General features: G+C 42.8%; 1 protein-coding gene across 5 annotated transcripts in view; it reads left to right on the plus strand.

The window, feature by feature from the left end:
• The window catches only part of LOC106573227 (UPF0606 protein KIAA1549L), a 43,687-nt gene extending 23,992 nt beyond the window's left edge, over positions 1–19,695 (plus strand). Inside the window, exons 8-23 of one of the 5 annotated variants that reach the window (XM_014148067.2) lie at positions 6,165–6,224; positions 6,882–7,042; positions 7,620–7,791; positions 8,072–8,232; positions 8,460–8,495; positions 10,654–10,844; positions 12,791–12,918; positions 13,288–13,415; positions 13,761–13,975; positions 14,407–14,545; positions 15,050–15,430; positions 15,703–15,800; positions 16,567–16,709; positions 16,888–17,048; positions 17,169–17,242; positions 17,332–19,695. In XM_014148067.2, coding sequence (XP_014003542.1) covers positions 6,165–6,224; positions 6,882–7,042; positions 7,620–7,791; positions 8,072–8,232; positions 8,460–8,495; positions 10,654–10,844; positions 12,791–12,918; positions 13,288–13,415; positions 13,761–13,975; positions 14,407–14,545; positions 15,050–15,430; positions 15,703–15,800; positions 16,567–16,709; positions 16,888–17,048; positions 17,169–17,198 — 2,204 coding nt within the window. In that variant the 3' untranslated portion in view covers positions 17,199–17,242; positions 17,332–19,695. Of the gene's footprint in view, positions 1–6,164; positions 6,225–6,881; positions 7,043–7,619; positions 7,792–8,071; positions 8,233–8,459; positions 8,496–10,653; positions 10,845–12,787; positions 12,919–13,287; positions 13,416–13,760; positions 13,976–14,406; positions 14,546–15,049; positions 15,431–15,702; positions 15,801–16,566; positions 16,710–16,887; positions 17,049–17,168; positions 17,243–17,331 lie in introns of all 5 variants that reach the window. The other 4 variants (XM_045696940.1, XM_045696941.1, XM_014148066.2 and 1 more) reach the window with 4 other exon arrangements.
• The last annotated feature ends 385 nt before the right edge of the window (positions 19,696–20,080 follow it).

The following is a 20,080-nucleotide window of genomic DNA, read 5'->3' on the forward strand; positions in this document are numbered from 1 at the left end:
CAGGCACACCAGTTTGAGTGTGTCAAGAAGTGTAACGCTGCTGGGTTTTTCACATTCAACAGTTTCCTGTGTGTATCAAGAATGGTCCACCACCCAAAGGACATCCAGCCAACTTGACTCAACTGTGGGAAGCATTGGAGTCAACATGGGCCAGCATCCCTGTGGAACGCCTTCGACACCTTGTAGAGTCCATGCCCCAACAAATCGAAGCTGTTCTGAGGGCTAAAGGGGGTGCAACACAATAGTAGGAAGGTGTTCCTAAAGTTTTGTACACTCAGCGTATTTGAACCCTTCAAATCAAATGACGCTTTATTTATAAAGCACATTTCAGACATGGAATGCAACCCAATGTGCTTTACAGGAAAACAATGAAAATAAAAGCTAAAATATCCACTACACAACAAGCATAATATAAAAAACACAAAGAATAACACAAACTGAACAACTAAAAAGCACCCAAGGAAAAGTAAAGCTAAAAATATGTGTTAAATATGTCCACAGTTTCGGCCCCCCTCAGGTTCTTTGGCAGGCAATTACAGAGACTGGGGTCGTAATAAATAAAGGCTGCCTCTCCATGCCTCTTGGTCCTAGGTTTTAAAATAGTTAAAAGGCCAGTGCCAGAGGACCTGAGGGACCTACTGGGTACATAACTTAAAAGCATGTCTGACATGTATTGGTGTGCACAGTCGTGGATTGATTTAAAAACCAATAGAAGAATCTTAAAATTAATTATAAAACTCACTGGCAGCCAGTGCCGTGACCTTGAAACCGGTTTAATATGGGCTCGCCGTCTGGTCTTGGTCAGTACCCATGCTGCAGCATTCTGTATGTTTTACAGTTCACCAATGGCTTTCTTGGGTAGACCAGACAGGAGAGCATTACAGTAGTCAAGCCTGCTTATAATAAAAGCTTGGATGAGTCTGTCTGTATCAGCCTGAGAGAGAAAATGTTCCTCAGGTGATAAAAAGCTATTTTAGTCACATTCCTAAAACAATTGTTCAGAATCTAAAGTAACACCTAGGTTTTTTACCTGGTGTTTTATCTGTGTTGCCCGTGAATAAAAATGAAAGGCTAGATTCTCTCTCTGTGCTTTGGCTCCAACAATGAGTACCTCAGTCTTGTCTTGATTTAGCTGGAGGAAGTTGTGAGCCATCCAAGTATTTTAATCACTAATACAGTATAATAATTTATCTGTGGAGCTAAAGTCGTCTGGTGACACAGAAATGTAAAGTTGTGTATCGTCTACGTAGCTGTGAAAATCAATGCTGCACTTTCTGATAACACTGCCAAGAGGTAACATACAGTATATAAACTGAACAGTATCAGACCCAAAATCGAACCTCATGGAACTCCACATTTGATATGTATTTTCTCTGAGTTATGTAAACTAATTTAGAACTGGACCAGAGAGGCCAACCCACCTCTCCAGTCCGTCCAAAAGGACATCATGGTCAACAGTGTAAAATGCAGCACAAGGATCGGACCCTTTTTTCAATTTTCACCTAAAATGACATACCCAAATGTAACTGCCTGTAGCTCAGGACCTGAAGCAACGATATGCAAATTCTTGATACCATTTGAAGGAAACACTTTGAAGTTTGTGGAAATGTGAAATGAATGTAGGAGAATATAGCACATTAGATCTGGTAAAAGATAATACAAAGAAAAAAACATGCTTTTTAAATTTGTTTTTGTACCATCACATTTGAAATGCAAGAGAAAGGCCATCATGTATTATTCCAGCTCAGGCGCAATTTAGATTTTTGCCACTAGATGGCAGCAGTGTATGTACAAAGGTTTAGACTGATCCAATGAACCATTGCATTTCTGTTCAAAATGTTGTGTCAAGACTGCCCAAATATGCCTAATTGGTTTATTTTTAACTTTTTAAATTCATAACTGTGCACTCTCCTTAAACAATATCATGGCAGTCTTTCACTGTAATAGCTAATGTAAATGGGACAGTGCAGTTAGATTAACAAGAATTTAAGCTTTCTGCCAATATGAGATACGTCTATGTGCTGGGAAATTTTCTTGTTACTTACAACCCCATGCTAATCGCATTACCCTACGTTAGCTCAACCGTCCTGAGAGGGACCCACCAATCCTGCAGAGGTTACATCTAAGAGTACATGGACAGAGAGCTGTTTGGCCTGTGTTGGCTCTAAGATCATTTATCACTTGAACTAAGGCTGTCTATGTGCTGTGGTTGGCACGAAAACCAGATTGTATTTTTTTTTAAATACATTTGTCACTTAAAAATAATTTTGCTGTTTGAACACCAATTTCTCCAGGGAGTGATTAACAATAGGTTACACTTCTTCAGATATGCAATTAAAAACATTTTTGACGAAGGTGGTGGGGATAGGATCGAGAAGGCAGGTAGATGGCTGAAGTTGTGATATCACTTTCCTGAGCATGTCTGTGTCAACCAGGTAAAATACATCCATTGTGCCTTTGCTTGGTAGCCTGTCATCAGGTCTTGCTTGACTGATACCCAGCCTAATGTTGGTTCTTATCTCTGTAATATGCCACAAACTCATTTAGATTGCCTTGATGACAGCTTTGCACACTCTTGGCATTCTCTCAACCAGCTTTGTGAGGTAGTCACCTGGAATGCATTTCAATTAACAGGTGTGCCTTCTTACCAGTTAATTTGTGGAATTATTTTCCTTCTTAATGTGTTTGAGCCAATCAGTTGTGTTGTGACAAGGTGGGGGGGGGAGATACAGAAGATAGCCCAATATGGTAAAAGACCAAGTACATATTATGGCAAGAACAGATCAAATATGCAAAGAGAAATGACAGTCTATCATTACTTTAAGACATGAAGGTCAGTCAACATGGAACATTTCAACCATCAAGCGCTATGATGAAACTGGTTCTCATGAGGACCACTACAGGAATGGAAGACCCAGAGAACCTCTGCTGCAGAGGATAAGTTCATTAAAGTTACCAGCCTCAGAAATTGCAACCCAAATAAATGCTTCAGAGTTCAAGTAACAGACATATCTCAACATCAACTGTTCAGAGGAGACTGTGTGAATCAGGCCTTCATGGTTGAACTGCTGCAAAGAAACCACTACTAAAGGACACCAACAAGAAGAAGAGACTTGCTTGGGCCAAGAAACACGAGCAATGGACATTAGACCAGTTGAAATTTGTCCTTTGGTCTGGAGTCCAAATTGGAGATGTCTTTGTGAGATGCGGTGTGGGTGAATGGATGATCTCCGTATGTGTATTTCCCACCATAAAGCATGGAGGAGGAGGTGTTATGGTGTGGGGGTGCTTTGCCGGTGACACTATCTGTGATTTATTTAGAATTCAAGGCACAATTAACCAGCATGGCTACCACAGCATTCTGCAGCGATACTACAGTGAGGGAAAAAAGTATTTGATCCCCTGCTGATTTTGTACGTTTGCCCACTGACAAAGAAATGATCAGTCTATAATTGTAATGGTAGGTTTATTTGAACAGTGAGAGACAGAATAACAACAAAAAATCCAGAAAAACACATAAAAAAAAATTATAGAACTATTTGCATATTAATGAGGGAAATAAGTATTTGACCCCTCTGCAAAACATGACTTAGTACTTGGTGGCAAAACCCTTGTTGGCAATCACAGAGGTCAGACGTTTCTTGTAGTTGGCCACCAGGTTTGCACACATCTCAGGAGGGATTTTGTCCCACTCCTCTTTGCAGATCTTCTCCAAGTCATTAAGGTTTCGAGGCTGACGTTTGGCAACTCGAACCTTCAGCTCCCTCCACAGATGTTCTATGGGATTAAGGTCTGGAGACTGGGTAGGCCACTCCAGGACCTTAATGTGCTTCTTCTTGAGCCACTCCTTTGTTGCCTTGGCCATGTGTTTTGGGTCATTGTCATGCTGGAATACCCATCCATGACCCATTTTCAATGCCCTGGCTGAGGGAAGGAGGTTCTCACCCATGATTTGACGGTACATGGCCCTGTCCATCGTCCCTTTGATACGGTGAAGTTGTCCTGTCCCTTTAGCAGAAAAACACCCCCAAAGCATAATGTTTCCACCTCCATGTTTGACGGTGGGGATGGTGTTCTTGGGGTCATAGGCAGCATTCCTCTTCCTCCAAACACGGCGAGTTGAGCTGATGCCAAAGAGCTCCATTTTGGTCTCATCTGACCACAACACTTTCACCCAGTTGTCTTCTGAATCATTCAAATGTTCATTGGCAAACTTCAGACGGGCATGTATATGTGCTTTCTTGAGCAGGGGGACCTTGCGGGCGCTGCAGGATTTCAGTCCTTCACGGCGTAGTGTGGTACCAATTGTTTTCTTGGTGACTATGGTCCCAGCTGCCTTGAGATCATTGACAAGATCCTCCCGTGTAGTTCTGGGCTGATTCCTCACCGTTCTCATGATCATTGCAACTCCACGAGGTGAGATCTTGCATGGAGCCCCAGGCCGAGGGAGATTGACAGTTCTTTTGTGTTTCTTCCATTTGCGAATAATCGCACCAACTGTTGTCACCTTCTCACCAAGCTGCTTGGTGATGGTCTTGAAGCCCATTCCAGCCTTGTGTAGGTCTACAATCTTGTCCCTGACATCCTTGGAGAGCTCTTTGGTCTTGGCCATGGTGGAGAGTTTGGAATCTGATTGATTGATTGCTTTTGTGGACAGGTGTCTTTTATACAGGTAACAAACTGAGATTAGGAGCACTCCCTTTAAGAATGTGCTCCTAATCTCAGCTCGTTACCTGTATAAAAGACACCTGGGAGCCAGAAATATTTCTGATTGAGAGGGGGTCAAATACTTATTTCCCTCATTAAAATGCAAATCAATTTATAACATTTTTGACATGCGTTTTTCTGGATTTTTGTTGTTGTTATTCTGTCTCTCACTGGTCAAATAAACCTACCATTAAAATTATAGACTGATCATTTCTTTGTCAGTGGGCAAATGTACAAAATCAGCAGGGGATCAAATACTTTTTTCCCTCACTGTATTCCCATCTGGTTTGCGCTTAGTGGGACTGTCATTTGTTTTTAACAGGACAATGACCCAACACACCAGGCTGTGTAAGGACTCTTTTACCAAGAAGGTGTAATGATGTCTGTGTGTAGCTTGTGTAGAGGAGTCAGGCGCAAGACAGCAGATATGAGTAAATAAACGTAATTTACTCAAAATAGTCAAATACAATACAAATAAAGCAAGCCCACATAACGGACCGTATAACATACAACCAATCACTCACAAAAAAACATGGGGAAACAGAGGGTTAAATAATGAACAAGAAATTGGGGAAGTGAAACCAGGTGTGTAAAACAAAGACAAAACAAATGGAAAATGAAAAGTGGATCGGCAATGGTTAGAAGGCCGGTGACGTCGACCGCCGAACGCTGCCCGAACAAGGAGAGGGACCGACTTCGGAGGAAGTCGTGACAGAAGGAGAGTGATGGAGTGCTGCATCAGATGACCTGGCCTCCACAATCCCCTGACCTCAATTGAGATGGTTTGGGATGACATGGACCGCAGAGTGAAGGAAAAGCAGCCAACAATTGCTCAGCATATATGGGAACTCCTTCAAGACTGTTGGAAAAGCATTCCAGTTGAAGCTGGTTGAGAGAATGCCAAGAGTGTGCAAAGCTGTCATCAAGGCAAAGGTTGGCTACTTTGCAGAGTCTAAAATCTTTATTTAACACGTTTTTGGTTACTACATGATTCCATCGTGTTATTTCATAGTTTTGATGTCTTCACTATTCTACGATGTAGAAAATAGTAAAATGAAGAAAAAGCCTTGAATGAGTAGGTGTGTCCAAACTTTTGACTGGTACTGTATATATGCATTTTTTAAGCACAAAACTATTTAGGCAACAGGGATCTTGATCCAGAAGGGGATGGAATGTCTCTGCTGTAACCAAGAGGCTTGATCTTGGTATCTAGCCACTTAGCTTTCAAGTTAGCCAACCAAATGCATAGCTGGACTCCTGAGCTGGATATAATTTATTTGGTACATCTTAGATTTCTTATAGTTATACTTAACTTATTGTTATAAGCAGTGGCCTAGCACGCACCCCTGCAGCCCTTTGTATACGGTATGAACTGTATATTGCCCAAGCCTACTCTCTGTAACCTCTCTCTCCTCTCTGCTCTCCCTCTCTCTCTCTCTCTCCCTTTCACTCCACAGCACTAGAGTACCACAACCTCAACACATCCACTGCCACAAAGAACTACTGGGTGATCACAGGTAATTTAAACTGTCATTGATTTTCACTAACTGCTAGTTAGTTAGTGCTTTGGTCGACTGTGTGTTGTGTACATTTGCCTGTGATGTTCTTTCTCCCAACATCTTTGAGCTCCTCCTTTCCTTCCGAATCCTATTGATGCATTATTTAGAGCTTCCTGACATCTGTTTCTGAGAGATCACATCAGATCAGTGCTCAGTGTGAATGGGGCCCTGTTTTGTGAGAGGACTCTAAATGGCATACCTTTCTGCCACTGTCGTGATGAGACTGCAGTGCGCCCAGGTCAGCCCAACTATAATATGACTTACAAGTTTTAAATTGAGGAATGACCAAACCTCTCTTTCCTCCTCTGTCCCTATCCCACCTCTCCATTACCTCTCTATCCCTCTCTTCTTCTCTTACCTCTCTTTCTCCCCCCTCCTCTCTCTCTCTCTCTCTTCCCCCCCTCCTCTCTCTCTCTCTCTCTCTCTCTCTCTTTCTCCCCCTCCCCCCTCCTCTCTCTCTCTCTCTCTCTCTCTCTCTCTCTTGCACTCTCTCTCTACCTGATCTCTCTCTCTCTCTCTACCTGCTCTCTCTCTCTCTCTACCTGCTCTCTACCTGCTCTCTCTCTCTCTCTCTCTCTCTCTCTCTCTCTCTCTGTGTGCGCCACTGCTCTGCAGTAATTCAGGATGTTGACAGCTCTTCTCTGGAAGGGAATTATCAGAGCTTTGCTAGTTTAATGGAGCAGCGGCTGGCTGAGCTGTTTTTGGTGTCTGGGCGTCAGGGGAGTCAGGGGAGCCGCTTTAGAAGGGCCACCACCGTCGGAAGCTACACCGTCCAGGTGAGGCGGGCACGCACACACACACACACACACACACACACACACACACACACACACACACACACACACACACACACACACATACACACATACACACAGGGGACTGCATGCTCACTCACTGATAAACTCAGTCCCATTTTATGTTCACTTGCCCCAGAGTTTCACTATTTTATGAAGATTCACATAATTTCTATGTCCCCTTTTAGGTTTTGTCACAGATTAACATTTTTATCTAACGTCACAGATGATCAGGTTTTATGAGGGGGGAGAGAGCTCATGTAATGGATGTTGATCTCTTCCATTTAACCCCCCCCCCCTCCCTTCTTTATGGCAAGCTTTAATCACAGCCCTTGATGAAACCATTATGATGTATTATGGACATTAAACATTTGATCTATACTAAAATACAATGAATTCCACTGATTCATATTAATCCCATGAGTGTGTTCCCCGAGTGCTGTTATTTTTTGAGTGTTTGCCCCTTCAGATACATAATTAATGCTATTGTATTTTTGCAATGGCTCTTTCATACCATATAACAGCACTGAATCCACCAAATTGTGTTGCTCTTGTTTAGATGGTTGGCATTCGTCGACTCCCTGGGCCTAAGAACTCAGCCGAAATGACCTACTATGCCCAACTGAACGGTGCCCCCATAACGGGCACCACTGCAGCTAAGACCCTCAGTACCTTGGATTCCCAAACCATGGCCCTCACTCTGGGCTACTTTGTCCTGCTCCAAGCTGATCGTAGGTTATTTTTTACACATCTTTACCAAACAGCCTTAACATTATTCTCTTACATGAAGTGTACAGAACTAGCTTTTCAGTCATAAACAGATGCATGCACAGGAGTTATTGCAGTATATTTTAGTTTTGAAGTACTCAGGCTGAAGCACTTCTATCTGTCTCGTAGCCTGTTGAATAGCTATGTGCCTCAATCATTTTGCAGTGATTGCAAACAAAAATACATATTGATAGATAGTGTGTGTAGGCGTGTATTTATTTTGTCTCCATGGTTTCCCGACAGCTGTGGTAAAGGTCCCACCTGCCAATCTGTGGATCATGGCTGTGCTGACGCCTGTTGCCCTGGTGATGGTTGTTGTCGTCATGGTCACCGGCATCCTGTGCAAGAGGAACAGGGTCATCTTCAAGACCAATGCTTTCAGGAGCTTCAAACCCCGCTCTAAGGTGAACTTTACATATCTCTTAACATCTTAATGTGCAGTTCAGAGAAATGTCACATCTGGGCAGGTCTTAACACTTCGTCTTGCGTTCGCTCAATTACTTATAGCCAATGGTGACGGTAGTGATGGGTGCTCAATAAGCATGATGGGGGGCGAAATAAGAATCCAGATGGTTAATGTGATGGAATTGAATCCTCAGCTAAATGTCCCTTTAATTGTCTTCTTGTTTAGACATCCTATCGGAGGGAGGGCAGTTATCACCACCAGGTATTGACTGAGTGTTATTTGTGAATAAATGCATGTTGACAGTGCCTGGGGGAAATCAATGGAAGGGATGGAGTGGGCTCACCATGGCTCATCGTCTATGATCAGTGGGCCATTTTATACATCCTTGTTGCCTTCCAATGCATAGTAATGATTCTTATCCACCAGGCTTCTTCTCATCTCATACCAGCCAGTGGCACAGTGGCGCAATCCAAGCGATCAGTAATTTTGTTACTGGATTAAATATTGTGCCATTTAGATTAATAGAGATAATGTGGGGGAGTATAACCAAGATCTGCCCCTCAACCTTTCAGATTCCGACTCAACATGCACTCGTGCAGCAGCAGAGAAAGTCAGCTGATTTCAGTGTCATTTCTGTACGTCACACCAAAATCACTCCCTCCAGAGGAACAGATGTAACATCATTGCATATTTTTGGATGGGAAAAGAGAAGTGCTAGCTCCAGTTTATGGTGTAGGACAAGGTCAGAGATACACTTGATTAGTGTCAAGTAAAAATAGGACAGTGGGATAGGACTTCTCTCCCAAAACGTGGCCAACTAGCACCATATTTGCCAACTGTATTTTACATGTGCGAGTACAGTGCTTCAAGGTTTTGTTGATTTGCAAAACTGTTTGTAAACATTTAATGTCACTGGGTTGGTTTTGAATGTGACATGAATTATTTAAAACGGTACCAAATAGGAGATTTCTCTCTCTTTCCCTTTCTGATCCAGAGATGTGGCACACATGCGCAAATTAGATACACGTTCTTATAATTACTTGGTTTATGAATAGCTTGTGGCGATATGACAAAAGGACATTAGTGGTAAATGTGCTGAGTTGAGCTCTTTGGTTCCACTACACTGCACATATGTGCAGTCTGTTGCAGTGGAATGTGTTTGTGTCCAAACGTTCTGGGAATGAAGACAGAATACCAAGCAGAGCATAACCCACTAGGGAGATAGTGGACTTCCTGAAACACTAGTCCCAGCACATAATTATCCATCAAAGTGGGACAACAACAAAGCTGCAAATCAATGGCATGGCTTCAGTCTGCATGGGTGTTTTTTTTGTTGTTGCGTTGATCATTCAATATGTGAGCGTATTTCATTGCTCTCCAAATACAGTATGTGGTATAGTCCGTCACGTGGCTTTATTTTTGACAGATTGTGCAACGAGAACAAAAATCCTATCAATCATAATTGTGCTGTTTGTCTCTTTACATGAAGTCCCTTAGGGTTTTTTATCAAACCTCTCCTTTTTCATCAGTATACCAAAGGAGCCCAAGTCAAAACACAGAATCCATCTCTGCCAAATACATCACAGAGTAGCCTTGTGCAGAGTCTCGGATCAACTCCATGTCTTTATCAAACTGGGCAGTTGAAAGATGAAAGGAGGCCATTTATAAAGTTAACCGCATCAAGTGGATGGAGAGGTCTGCCTCCTGCCAGTGAAATATATCTCTGTTGAGCTCAGCCTTCAAGGTTCATCTGTAGAAACATTTCCCCTAACTGTGAATGTCCAATATGATGAAGCCATCCTGTCCTCATACATTATCTCAGCCAGACTCTCACTGTTGTGAAATATCACTAATCTCAGGATGAGGTAAAGATGTCTGCACAAACAGTGTATCGATTTATCTCACAACCAGGTGTGATGATACAATTGATGGCACCGTGCAAGACACTTTAATTATTAAAGCTGATACACTAGAATACACCAGATACACTAGAAAAACATTGAATATAAAGTATTTACATATTTAGAGTTTTCCAAAAATAGTATAAAAAAATGGAATTTTAAAACAAGTATATCTGTACATTCTGTTCCTTTAGCTGTTTTGCAATGCAGATAGGCTTCATGAAATGAGAGTAATTTGGTGAAACAAAGAAACTGCCTAGGTATAATATAAGTCATAAACCAATTTAATTGTCCATTTCTTTCTTCCAATATATCCCAACTTCAAAGGTGCCATTAGACATATAGTTTTAACATTTAGTATACTTTACTTGCTGACCGAGAGAAATCAGAGCTCACCGAGCCAACTTTGCTCATTTACCTTATCTGTAAATTAAATGTCATTCTCCTAAGGCACTCTTTTACTTTACCATAGATCATATGTCATCGTAAACCCTTTCGTAAAACCCTCTCTGTCCCAGCATGTGCAGGGATTTGACTATGCCAAGAAGCACATGGGCCATCCGCAAGGTGAGGAGACCATCTCTGTTACCAAGGAGACGCTGGTTCTGGGCCTCCCAGTGAGAGATGCCCCGTTGTCATTGGACAGGAAGGTGCACCAGGATGGGACCGCCTCTAAAAGACCTCCTTCTGCTGACATCATCCACAAAGGGTAAGAAGAACACCGAATTCAATTTAAACAGAATGATCTCTCTGTTTTCTTTAGATTACCAGAACACATTTGGATTTGTTTGTGGCAATACTTTAAGTCAAGGAAAATGCACCAAAAATATGACAATCTTGGACAGATTGCATAGAATCTGCTTAAATCTGCTCATGTTGACTGGCTTACAGTTTGCCCGGGTGTTGCCAATTCCAAGAATTGTAGCCATCTATCACTAGGAAAGGCAATAGAAAGAAACATTTGTAATGAAAAACATGTGATTCATGAATGCGTTATTGCCGTGCCACAAAATGAATACAGCCTCCTCTCTTCCCTCTAGTCTAGAACACTAAGACTGTGTTTAGACAGGCAGCCCAAATCTGATATTTTTTCCCACTAATTGGTCTTTTGACCAATCACACCAGATATTGTCACATCAGATCTTCGTAATAGTGGATCTGATTGGTCAAAAAAACTGTTAGTGGGGAAAAAAATATCAGAATTGGTCTGCCTGTCTAAACGCAGCCAAAGCTAAGCTTGAACTGCCTATTGAGCAATCTTTCCTTTGAATTTCCAATGCATACAAATGCTCATTCTAACACACTGGAAGAAATGTACAGACCACCAAAGGCTTGATTTTTTTTTACTGACCCAACCCAAAACATCAGTCATTGTCAGCTGCCAAACAGATCTCCCCCACCTTTGGCTGATTTAGACCCACTTGGACTTTTTAGTGCCATATTTACGGCCGTCATGCTGGAGGTGTGACATGAGTCTGCCGCAATGATTACTGGGCCTTGAAGGCACTGCAGTGCAGACCTGGGTTCAAATAGTACTGTAAGTCTTTCAAATGCTTTGAGTATTTGCTTTGCTCTAGCCTGCCTGGAGTACCAGACAAGCGGGCTTTGTAGTTTTTGACTATTCTATTGATTCATTAAGCCAGGCAAGCTCAATCAAACACTGATCAAGTATTTGAAACAATTTGAAATAGTATCTGAACCCAGGTCTGCTGCAGCGGCAGCTGCTGTTCCAGTCACCCTTTGGATGGACCCCAGGGCTCATTCAGGCTGGGATTAGCAAGGCTTCACAAGGCTACAAACACAGCTCCTCTGCTGCTGTCATTGGGATTCTGCAGTGTGATGATTATACAATAAAACGCCTTTGAAAGGATACTGAGAATAATAACTGGGAAAAAAACAAACAAGGGGTAAACACACAGTGGTGTATAGTGAATAGAGGCTGAACACTGAGCATGGAAACGTGAGTGAACTACACAGCCTGGAGAGATGCTTCCAGGGCCATGTTTGATTCAGTGTTGTTCTGGGCTCACGTTGACAGGAATACACACAGACATTCTCTCTCTCTCTCTCTCTCTCTCTCTCTCTCTCTCTCTCTCTCTCTCTCTTTCTCTCTCTCTCTCTCTCTCTCTCTCTCTCTCTCTCTCTCTCTCTCTCTCTCTCTCTCTCTCTCTCTCTCTCTCTCTCTCTCTCTCTCTATCACAGGAGTAGAACGGTACCTCATTATACAAGCCTCATGAATGCGAATGTGGATTCCATTTTGCATTTGTGAATGCATAACACCCTTAGAATGATCCAATTCATACATTCTGAAGAGCGATGTCGATATGAGCTGACATGATGGGTGTACTTGTTCCAAGCTAACTTATATGACATCACATCAGACCGGTGTGTTAGTCACTTGTGTCTGCCTGTTGGTTACTCCTGAAAAGATACCAGGGGAGATATTTGACATTAAGATAGAAGCACCCACTGTGCTACCCTGTGGTCTTAGCTAGCACACCACCTGTAGAGGTGTCTGTGTTACGCACTGCAGTCAGTCTTCACGGGTTAGAACTGTGGCCAGGGGGCTGTGTGATAGCAGCATTAACCTTGGATAATACTGTATGCACAGAGCTTACCACTGCCTGCCTCTGTTGCTATGGTTACCCGCAGCAGGTTGCCAAGCGAGGACGGCTCGGTTGCGAGCAACGAATCCGGGAAACTCAACACGGGCAAGAGCTTGGTGGCACGGAGGGCTGCGGCACAGAAGAGCACCAAGGAGGATCTGCTGCACAAGAGGAGCGGTGAGAGAGAGGCGAGAGGCCACGCTCTGGCTACTGTAGGCTACTGCTGCTTGTCCACACAATGTTATGTCATCACACAGGCTTGAGACACTGTAGGACCAATAGGAGAGAGCTAATGAATTGTAAATAAACACATATATGCATGGACACATGCCTTCACACACACACACACACACACACACACACACACACACACACACACACACACACACACACACACACACACACACACACACACACACACACACACACACACACACCGCATGTCTTACTGCAGTAACTCAGGCAGTGTGAGTGGGGATAACAGCAGGATCAGTAGTTGCTGGGCTAGCTAGTGGTGTGCTAAATAACAATGTCCTCTCACCCCAGCAGATCCCTATGAGGACCACACTGGCTCACTGCGACTCATCACCATCAAGCCGATGGCGGCCCAGCCCACATACTCCTACCCATCAACCTCCAGTCACAGCCAGGACTCAGTCGTCCTCAACGGGGAGGTGAGCGCCCGTCCCTGGCCTGCTGGGAATGATGTCATACTGAGTCTGCCAGCCTGTCCCAAATTGCTCCCTTTCCCTTGGCCCCAACCCTTTATATGCAGATCTGAAGATAGTTCTGGATAGGTACAGAACAGGCAGTGTAGAGATGGAGCTACTGTATATTGCACTTGGACTACAGATCTGCAAACATCAATGGGTTAGGGCCAAGGGGAAATAAGAATGGAATTGTTACCAGTTGTTTATTTATAGGGAAGAGGAACCTCACCAAGTATACTCATAATACCAAGCAATGCCAAACTAGAATCAATATACAAATGTAATGGATACAAATGACTTTGTCCACAGGCAAACATGGGGCTCAAGCAGAAAACCGACATCGAACACTACAGGAACAAAGTACGCCAGAAAGCCAAGCGAAAAGGCTACTGTGATAGCCCCATCACAGACAATGGCATCCACCCATTCAACCCCAGAGAGAGGCACAGTAGGCCTGAAATGGCAAAGGAGCCAATGACTGCTGAGGAGAAGAGGGCCTCCTATGCAGGATGCCACATCAGGAGGTGGGGGAGCATCCACATTATGTAATATGCCAAGAGACAACCAGTATGCATTCCTTTCATGTTTGAGTGGGTGTTCGGTGGGTGTTCAGTGTATGCAGATCCACTGATTTAAAAGTCACTTTTCAAAATGCCTGTGCTGCAGCACCGGTGCTTTTTCTGGGTGAGAGTATCTGCTGACGTGATGCTTGACTGCCACTTCTCCCTGGCACCTGTTTAGTAACTGTCTGAAATATTCCTGTAAGGGAGCAGTTGTAAGTCCATTTGGTGTATCCAGGTTTTCAGTTTAAACCTGTGCTGCAGCGCGGAGAAATAAATGACTCAGCCCAACTGTAGATGTTTGCAGATTTTTTTTTTTTACTAATGATGATGATGATGATATTAATGATGGCTATAATAATGACGATGGCAACTATGATATATCCCTACTTCAGGCACCCCCCATCGAGAGAGCCAGCCTACTGGAGCCGTCAGTCCCTGGCCGCCAGCAGCCCTAGCCCCGTGGAGACGGAGATGGACCTGCTGGTCCTCAGGGAGAGGTCCAGGAGAGGCATCCGCAACAGCGGTTATGACGTGAGTCATCACTGAATGTCACTGCATCCGTGAGACATAGATGTCCTCAAATGTACACCGTACCGCCGAAGTAACTGCAGGGTGAATGTCCTAAAATGAACACCGTACTCCTGGAGTTACTGCAGGGGCAAAGGTGGTTGAGCCTAGAGAAGTTCTGGTACTGGGGTGCAATAACCTAGAGAAAACCCTAGGACAAAGCCTTTCCCATTATACCTACCTCTCCCAATTCTCACTTTTAAGCTCCATGGCTGAAATGAAGAGGATTACCTTCAGCCGAACTTTAAAACCTCCTTCTAGCGCAGCCTGGGAGCCCGTTCTTTATGCTGCCTGAACCTTGCTGAATGTCAATGACAGTGAATGTGATTTATAGCCTGTTCAGTGATTTAGATTGGAAATTCGATACCAGTTAATAGCTCTGAATGTTCGATGCTTTTAAATTGTAAATGGATAACCATGTATGTGTGCGATTCGTGTGTGTGTGTATTTTGTCTTCCTGTGAGTCAGGCAGAGCCAGAGACGTTCCAGGAGACCAACGTGGACCGACTGATGTGCTCCCTGGGTTATGGTGGAAGCCATCAGGTCAAAGGTCTCTCGGACTCGTCCACTCTGAGCTCTCAGCCCTCCATCGACGAGGTCCGGCAGCAGATGCATATCCTGCTGGGTAATGCCTTTGGGCTGGCCCCAGACGAGCCCCCGCCTGCCAGCCACCACCACCACCACCACCCTCACCCCCACCTCCATAGTTCCTACAATCCCAGCCACACCAGTGCTTACTCCGAGGGGGTGACCAGCGCCCCTGGCACCATGAACCACCCATGCGGAGGAGGCCACCAGCGCGGGTCTGCCTACGGGCCGGAAATCCACCAGTGTAGCTTACCCAAACCTGTGAGTGCATTGAGTAGACTGTGCAATGTAAAGCAAATGATTTAGAACGAAGCATTTGTGTACGTGTGCTCTTGTAGAATTGCTTATGGTGGTGCTTCAAACAAAAATCCTGAATGCTATTGTAGAAAATCAAGATGTGTCGAGAGAGTAGCTACACAGTACATATGTTTAAACACCCGCACACTGATTTAACTATGTTGTGTGTGTGTGTGTGTGTGTGTGTGTGTGTGTGTGTGTGTGTGTGTGTGTGTGTGTTGTGCTTGGTGCTGCAGGGCTTCAGGTTCACTCAGCTTCCTGACATGGGCGTTGGACCCCCACCTCCTCTGATACCCTCCAGGCCTGGACCCCCTACCGGGACCTCAATGAGGCTGTACGAACCCCCCCCCCCTCCTTCTTCTCCCTTCAACACTCCTCTAGCTGTTAGAAAGACAGTAAACTGATGAAAATAACATTCATTCTGATATATTCACATCCTCCCAATGCTAAACATGCCCAACCTATTTCTTTTTTAAAAGTCTACTTAACTAGTGCACTGTGTATCCTTGTAGTGCATCCCCCATATTTTTTTCACTCGCTTAAAGGGAAACAGAAAAAAAATGTCAACTTCATATTCATCAACTCCAGCACCACCCCAACGTCAACATATGTGAAAATGGCACATTTCTATGTTTTGTAGTTAAAAAGATAGAGGAAGATAAGCGTTTCCTATGACGTCATCGTTGTGCATTGTGTGAGTTTGATCAGTTTTAGAGTAGGCATTGCCTACTAATTGCCTGCTAATTGGTTGATGATGTCATTAGAAACACTTGTCTTTCTTTATCTTTTTTACTACAAAACATAGAAATGTGCCATTTTCACATAATATGTTGGTGTTGATGTTGGGATGGTGCTAGAGATGATGAATATGAAGTTGGTCAAATTGTTTAGTTTAAGTCCTTTGGCTTTAGATGTTATATTGTTCATGCATTGTGTTGTAATTCTACTCTGAGCTGTACTTTTTTCCGCATTATTTAAAACAAACAGCATCTTCATTTGAATGCCTTGATTGTTACCAGGTTTGCGTGTGAGGTATACAGGCCACCAAGTGGTGAGATGTATGAATTACAAGGCTTTTGTCTTTGTTTCCCCTTCTGCAGTTCTTCACCCGATGTCAGCCTGAAGCCTCGTGTTTCCGAGGCCTCTGAGATGCAGAGTCAGCACAATGGTGCCCCCTATCTGCCTATCAACAGAGCTCCCTTCCCTGCTGTTACTGTTGACCAGTCCATGACCAGCTACTCAGGTCAGAATAATAAATATTATATATATATATATTATGACTAGTAAATGTATACGTATATACATGTAAATGTGTATATATATATAATATACATAAGGCATAAGTATACCTTTCTCTGTCAAACTGCTTCAGTTCACTCATTCAAGCCTCTGATTGGCTAAACACTGCTTATCTCATACAGGAAACCCAATGACAGGAGTCTACGCCATATCAGCCAACCGCCCTGGTTACTCAGACTACTTTGTCATGCCTCCACCAGCGTCGTATGGAAGCCCATCCTGGATGTCCTACCCACCAGAACCTGAGGACATCCCACACCAGTGGAATGATACTGTAAATACTGTTAGTATCTGAACCAGACAATATCCTCTGATATTATTGTCCCTATATAACTCTGTTGGTTTGATCTGGATTTATCCTCACTATTTGTCCCTGTTTTAAATCAGTCTCTTCTCTTTGCAGAATCCGTGTCATTTAGAAACCATTTGTTGAGATGACATGATCTTTGGAGCTGAGTGGAGACAGCATATATTTCGGTGGGCACACACACAGAATTTTCCGATCAATGTACAGGGTTGTTGTGGCTCATTTCCTCTCATTCCATTTCCTTCTCTTTGTCTTCCAGGTGTCCTTTTGGTTAGGCAGTAGGGCCTCCCTCCCTCACATTGAGTACCCCTGGACTCGAGCACCCCGCCCTGCCCTTCACCCCTGGCCCTGGCTACTGGCCCCTGGCCTGCCTCCTCAGCCCAGCCAGGCCCTCTCTGCTCTGCTCTCTGAGCCCCAGGTCTCCCAGACCTCACAGCCTCCATGTCAACTGCCACCAGCCAGCAGAGGACGGCCTAGACTACAGTACAGCAGCACTATCCCCCATGGTAGTGCCACATACAACCTCTACCCTGGTCCACACCATCCAACGACAGGGCTGGCAAAGCTGGACTAACTAACTGTGCTTTTTGATTATCCAAATTCCTTAATGGACAGAAGAGTTGTACCTACTACTGGTGGTTTGTGTGTATTTAAAAAATGAACTTAGTCTCTGTTTCAGTTGTTGGATATTTGTGTGCTTTGTCATTTACTTTCATGCTTTACTTCTTTTTAAAAGGGGAAAATAATTTAGTGAGTGTATGGTGTGCGCTCAACTTATTAAAAGGCAACAACAACAACAAAAATGTGCGAAGAAAGGCTTTGGTGTGAGTGGCTATGTCATTCTGTATTTTTAAAATGTACTCATGACCTTTTCCCCCATCAGATTACAGTAAAAAAAAAACGGTCACCTGCTCTGTCATTCATATGTTTATGAAGTTCGTCTACTGACCATGACTATGAAAAGATGAATAGAGTCGTATATTGCTGCACACAAATGATCTTACAATGGTTCTACGGTTTTGTGTTTGGAGATTTGGACTTATATTGGGTCCTATCTATTCACTGGACAGAGTGGTAAAGAAGATGGGTGTTGGATGGGCCACAGGTGTGTTGATGAAATATATTATGTAACGTGATGACATGAATTATTGAAGAGACTTATGCCAGCCGTGAGAGACAGAGAGAGAGAGAGAGAGAGAGAGAGATTTTCTTGTATATTTTGACACCATTTTCTTTAGACATGTTGACTTGCTTTACTGCATTTTTGAATTTGAAGGATGGTCAGATTGCTTTCAATCCTATTTTCTAATTTGTCAAAGGGTATTCATGTAGGTGCATATGCTGGTATATGCAAAATTACTCACTCGGTCATAACATAAGCAAAATGATGGATAATTCTATGTTTTACTAGTATTTACTGAGTTTCCAGGATCTCAAAACAATGAAAATGTGATGGTTAGGGCCCTTTACCATGTACTGTACATGCTACTAGTTCAGTTCATCAGTGCAGTTAGGTGTAGATCAACAGCCACCAAAAGATGTTACCAGACTTGACGATGTGTATTACTGCGCTGATATTGCATATCGGATAATGACATAGCATTGGAAAAGCTTTCACACTACGAAATAGTAACAGAATAAGGTCTAATCAATGTGATATAATAGGAAATAGAAAATACAGTTTGGTCTATCACAATGTAGGTACGACATTAGTTTAGTATGGATTAGACAAACATAGCACTTTCTTAGATTACCTGGCCCTACAAAACTGCAGTATCAATGTGAATACTTTGTTATGCATGCAATATTCATATTTGAAATATTAGATTTTTTTTTTTTTTTACTAATTATTTGAGTCATACTCAATGATAATGACGCAAATGCAAAGTCAGTATCTAGTCCATTCGTTTGACTGGGTAGGTGTCTTTAAATGGATCTCAACTGTTGCTACCCAGTTTGACAAATGTTATTTTACTATTTTTCTACAAAATTATGAATCAATTATTTTTGGGAGATGTAGGTCCAAAAGTGTAAGCGTAATATTCCAAAGGAAATATGATGACATTTTAAAAAGCTGAAACGCAAATACCTTTTGAGAATCTATATGATTTGCTCTGTAATACTACATCCCTTTTCACCTCTACTCATACATTTGTAAAAATTCCTCTACCAGATTTATTCACAATAAAGCTTCACTCAACAATGTGGATGAGACTTGAAAAGGAATCATAATGTAGCCTATACATTTAACATCTTGGCCTTTGTCAAGCACAAACAATTTGGTTGGTGCTTGGAATCATCATCACTATCACTTGTATTGCTAAAAGACAAAAGGTACTTCCATTTGTTTAAAATAATATCATTGGTATGTTCAGTTACCCCATATTTCAAGCTAATGAATGGAAAATATGATTGATTAAAACAGTCAAAAGGAACATAATGAATGAGTTGACACAAGTTGATGTACTGTTGGCGCGTCTTTTATCAGACACATTTCTGAGATGGAATGTGATTATAGGCCCCTGAGGTTTCTGAAGGAACAGCAGTTTGAATCATGTCATGCAGAATGCAGTTGGATGTAGTTATGCAGAATTTGGGTGAAATAAAAACCAATAAATTACAACTTAGAATTTGTTTCTTGTGTGGAACATTACAGTTTGCAACCCTGAATAAAGAATAGCTAGGGGAGAGTGAGGTACGTTGAGACATTCTTTATATTCAGCTTCCCTACGGGAAATATAGTATTCTTTCTAACAAAGATATCTACTGTACATATATTTCAGGATGTTGTATATCCCTGGAAATAATCAGAATTCATGTAAACATTACAGTTTTGAAAATATAGCTTGCCCAAAAAAAGTGTTCTCTTGAAACATTATGAGGTAAATTGAGCATAAGGACAGGGTAAGTTGAGCTGCTTTGGGGCAAGTGGGTGGTGGTGTCCTGTGACAGTGGGTGATTTTGCTGGTAGGTCAAAGTTTAATTCATGAAATGGGGTTGTGGTATAT

The sequence above is a fragment of the Salmo salar genome, chromosome ssa16 (assembly GCF_905237065.1).
Source record: "Salmo salar chromosome ssa16, Ssal_v3.1, whole genome shotgun sequence".
Taxonomy (NCBI): domain Eukaryota; kingdom Metazoa; phylum Chordata; class Actinopteri; order Salmoniformes; family Salmonidae; genus Salmo; species Salmo salar.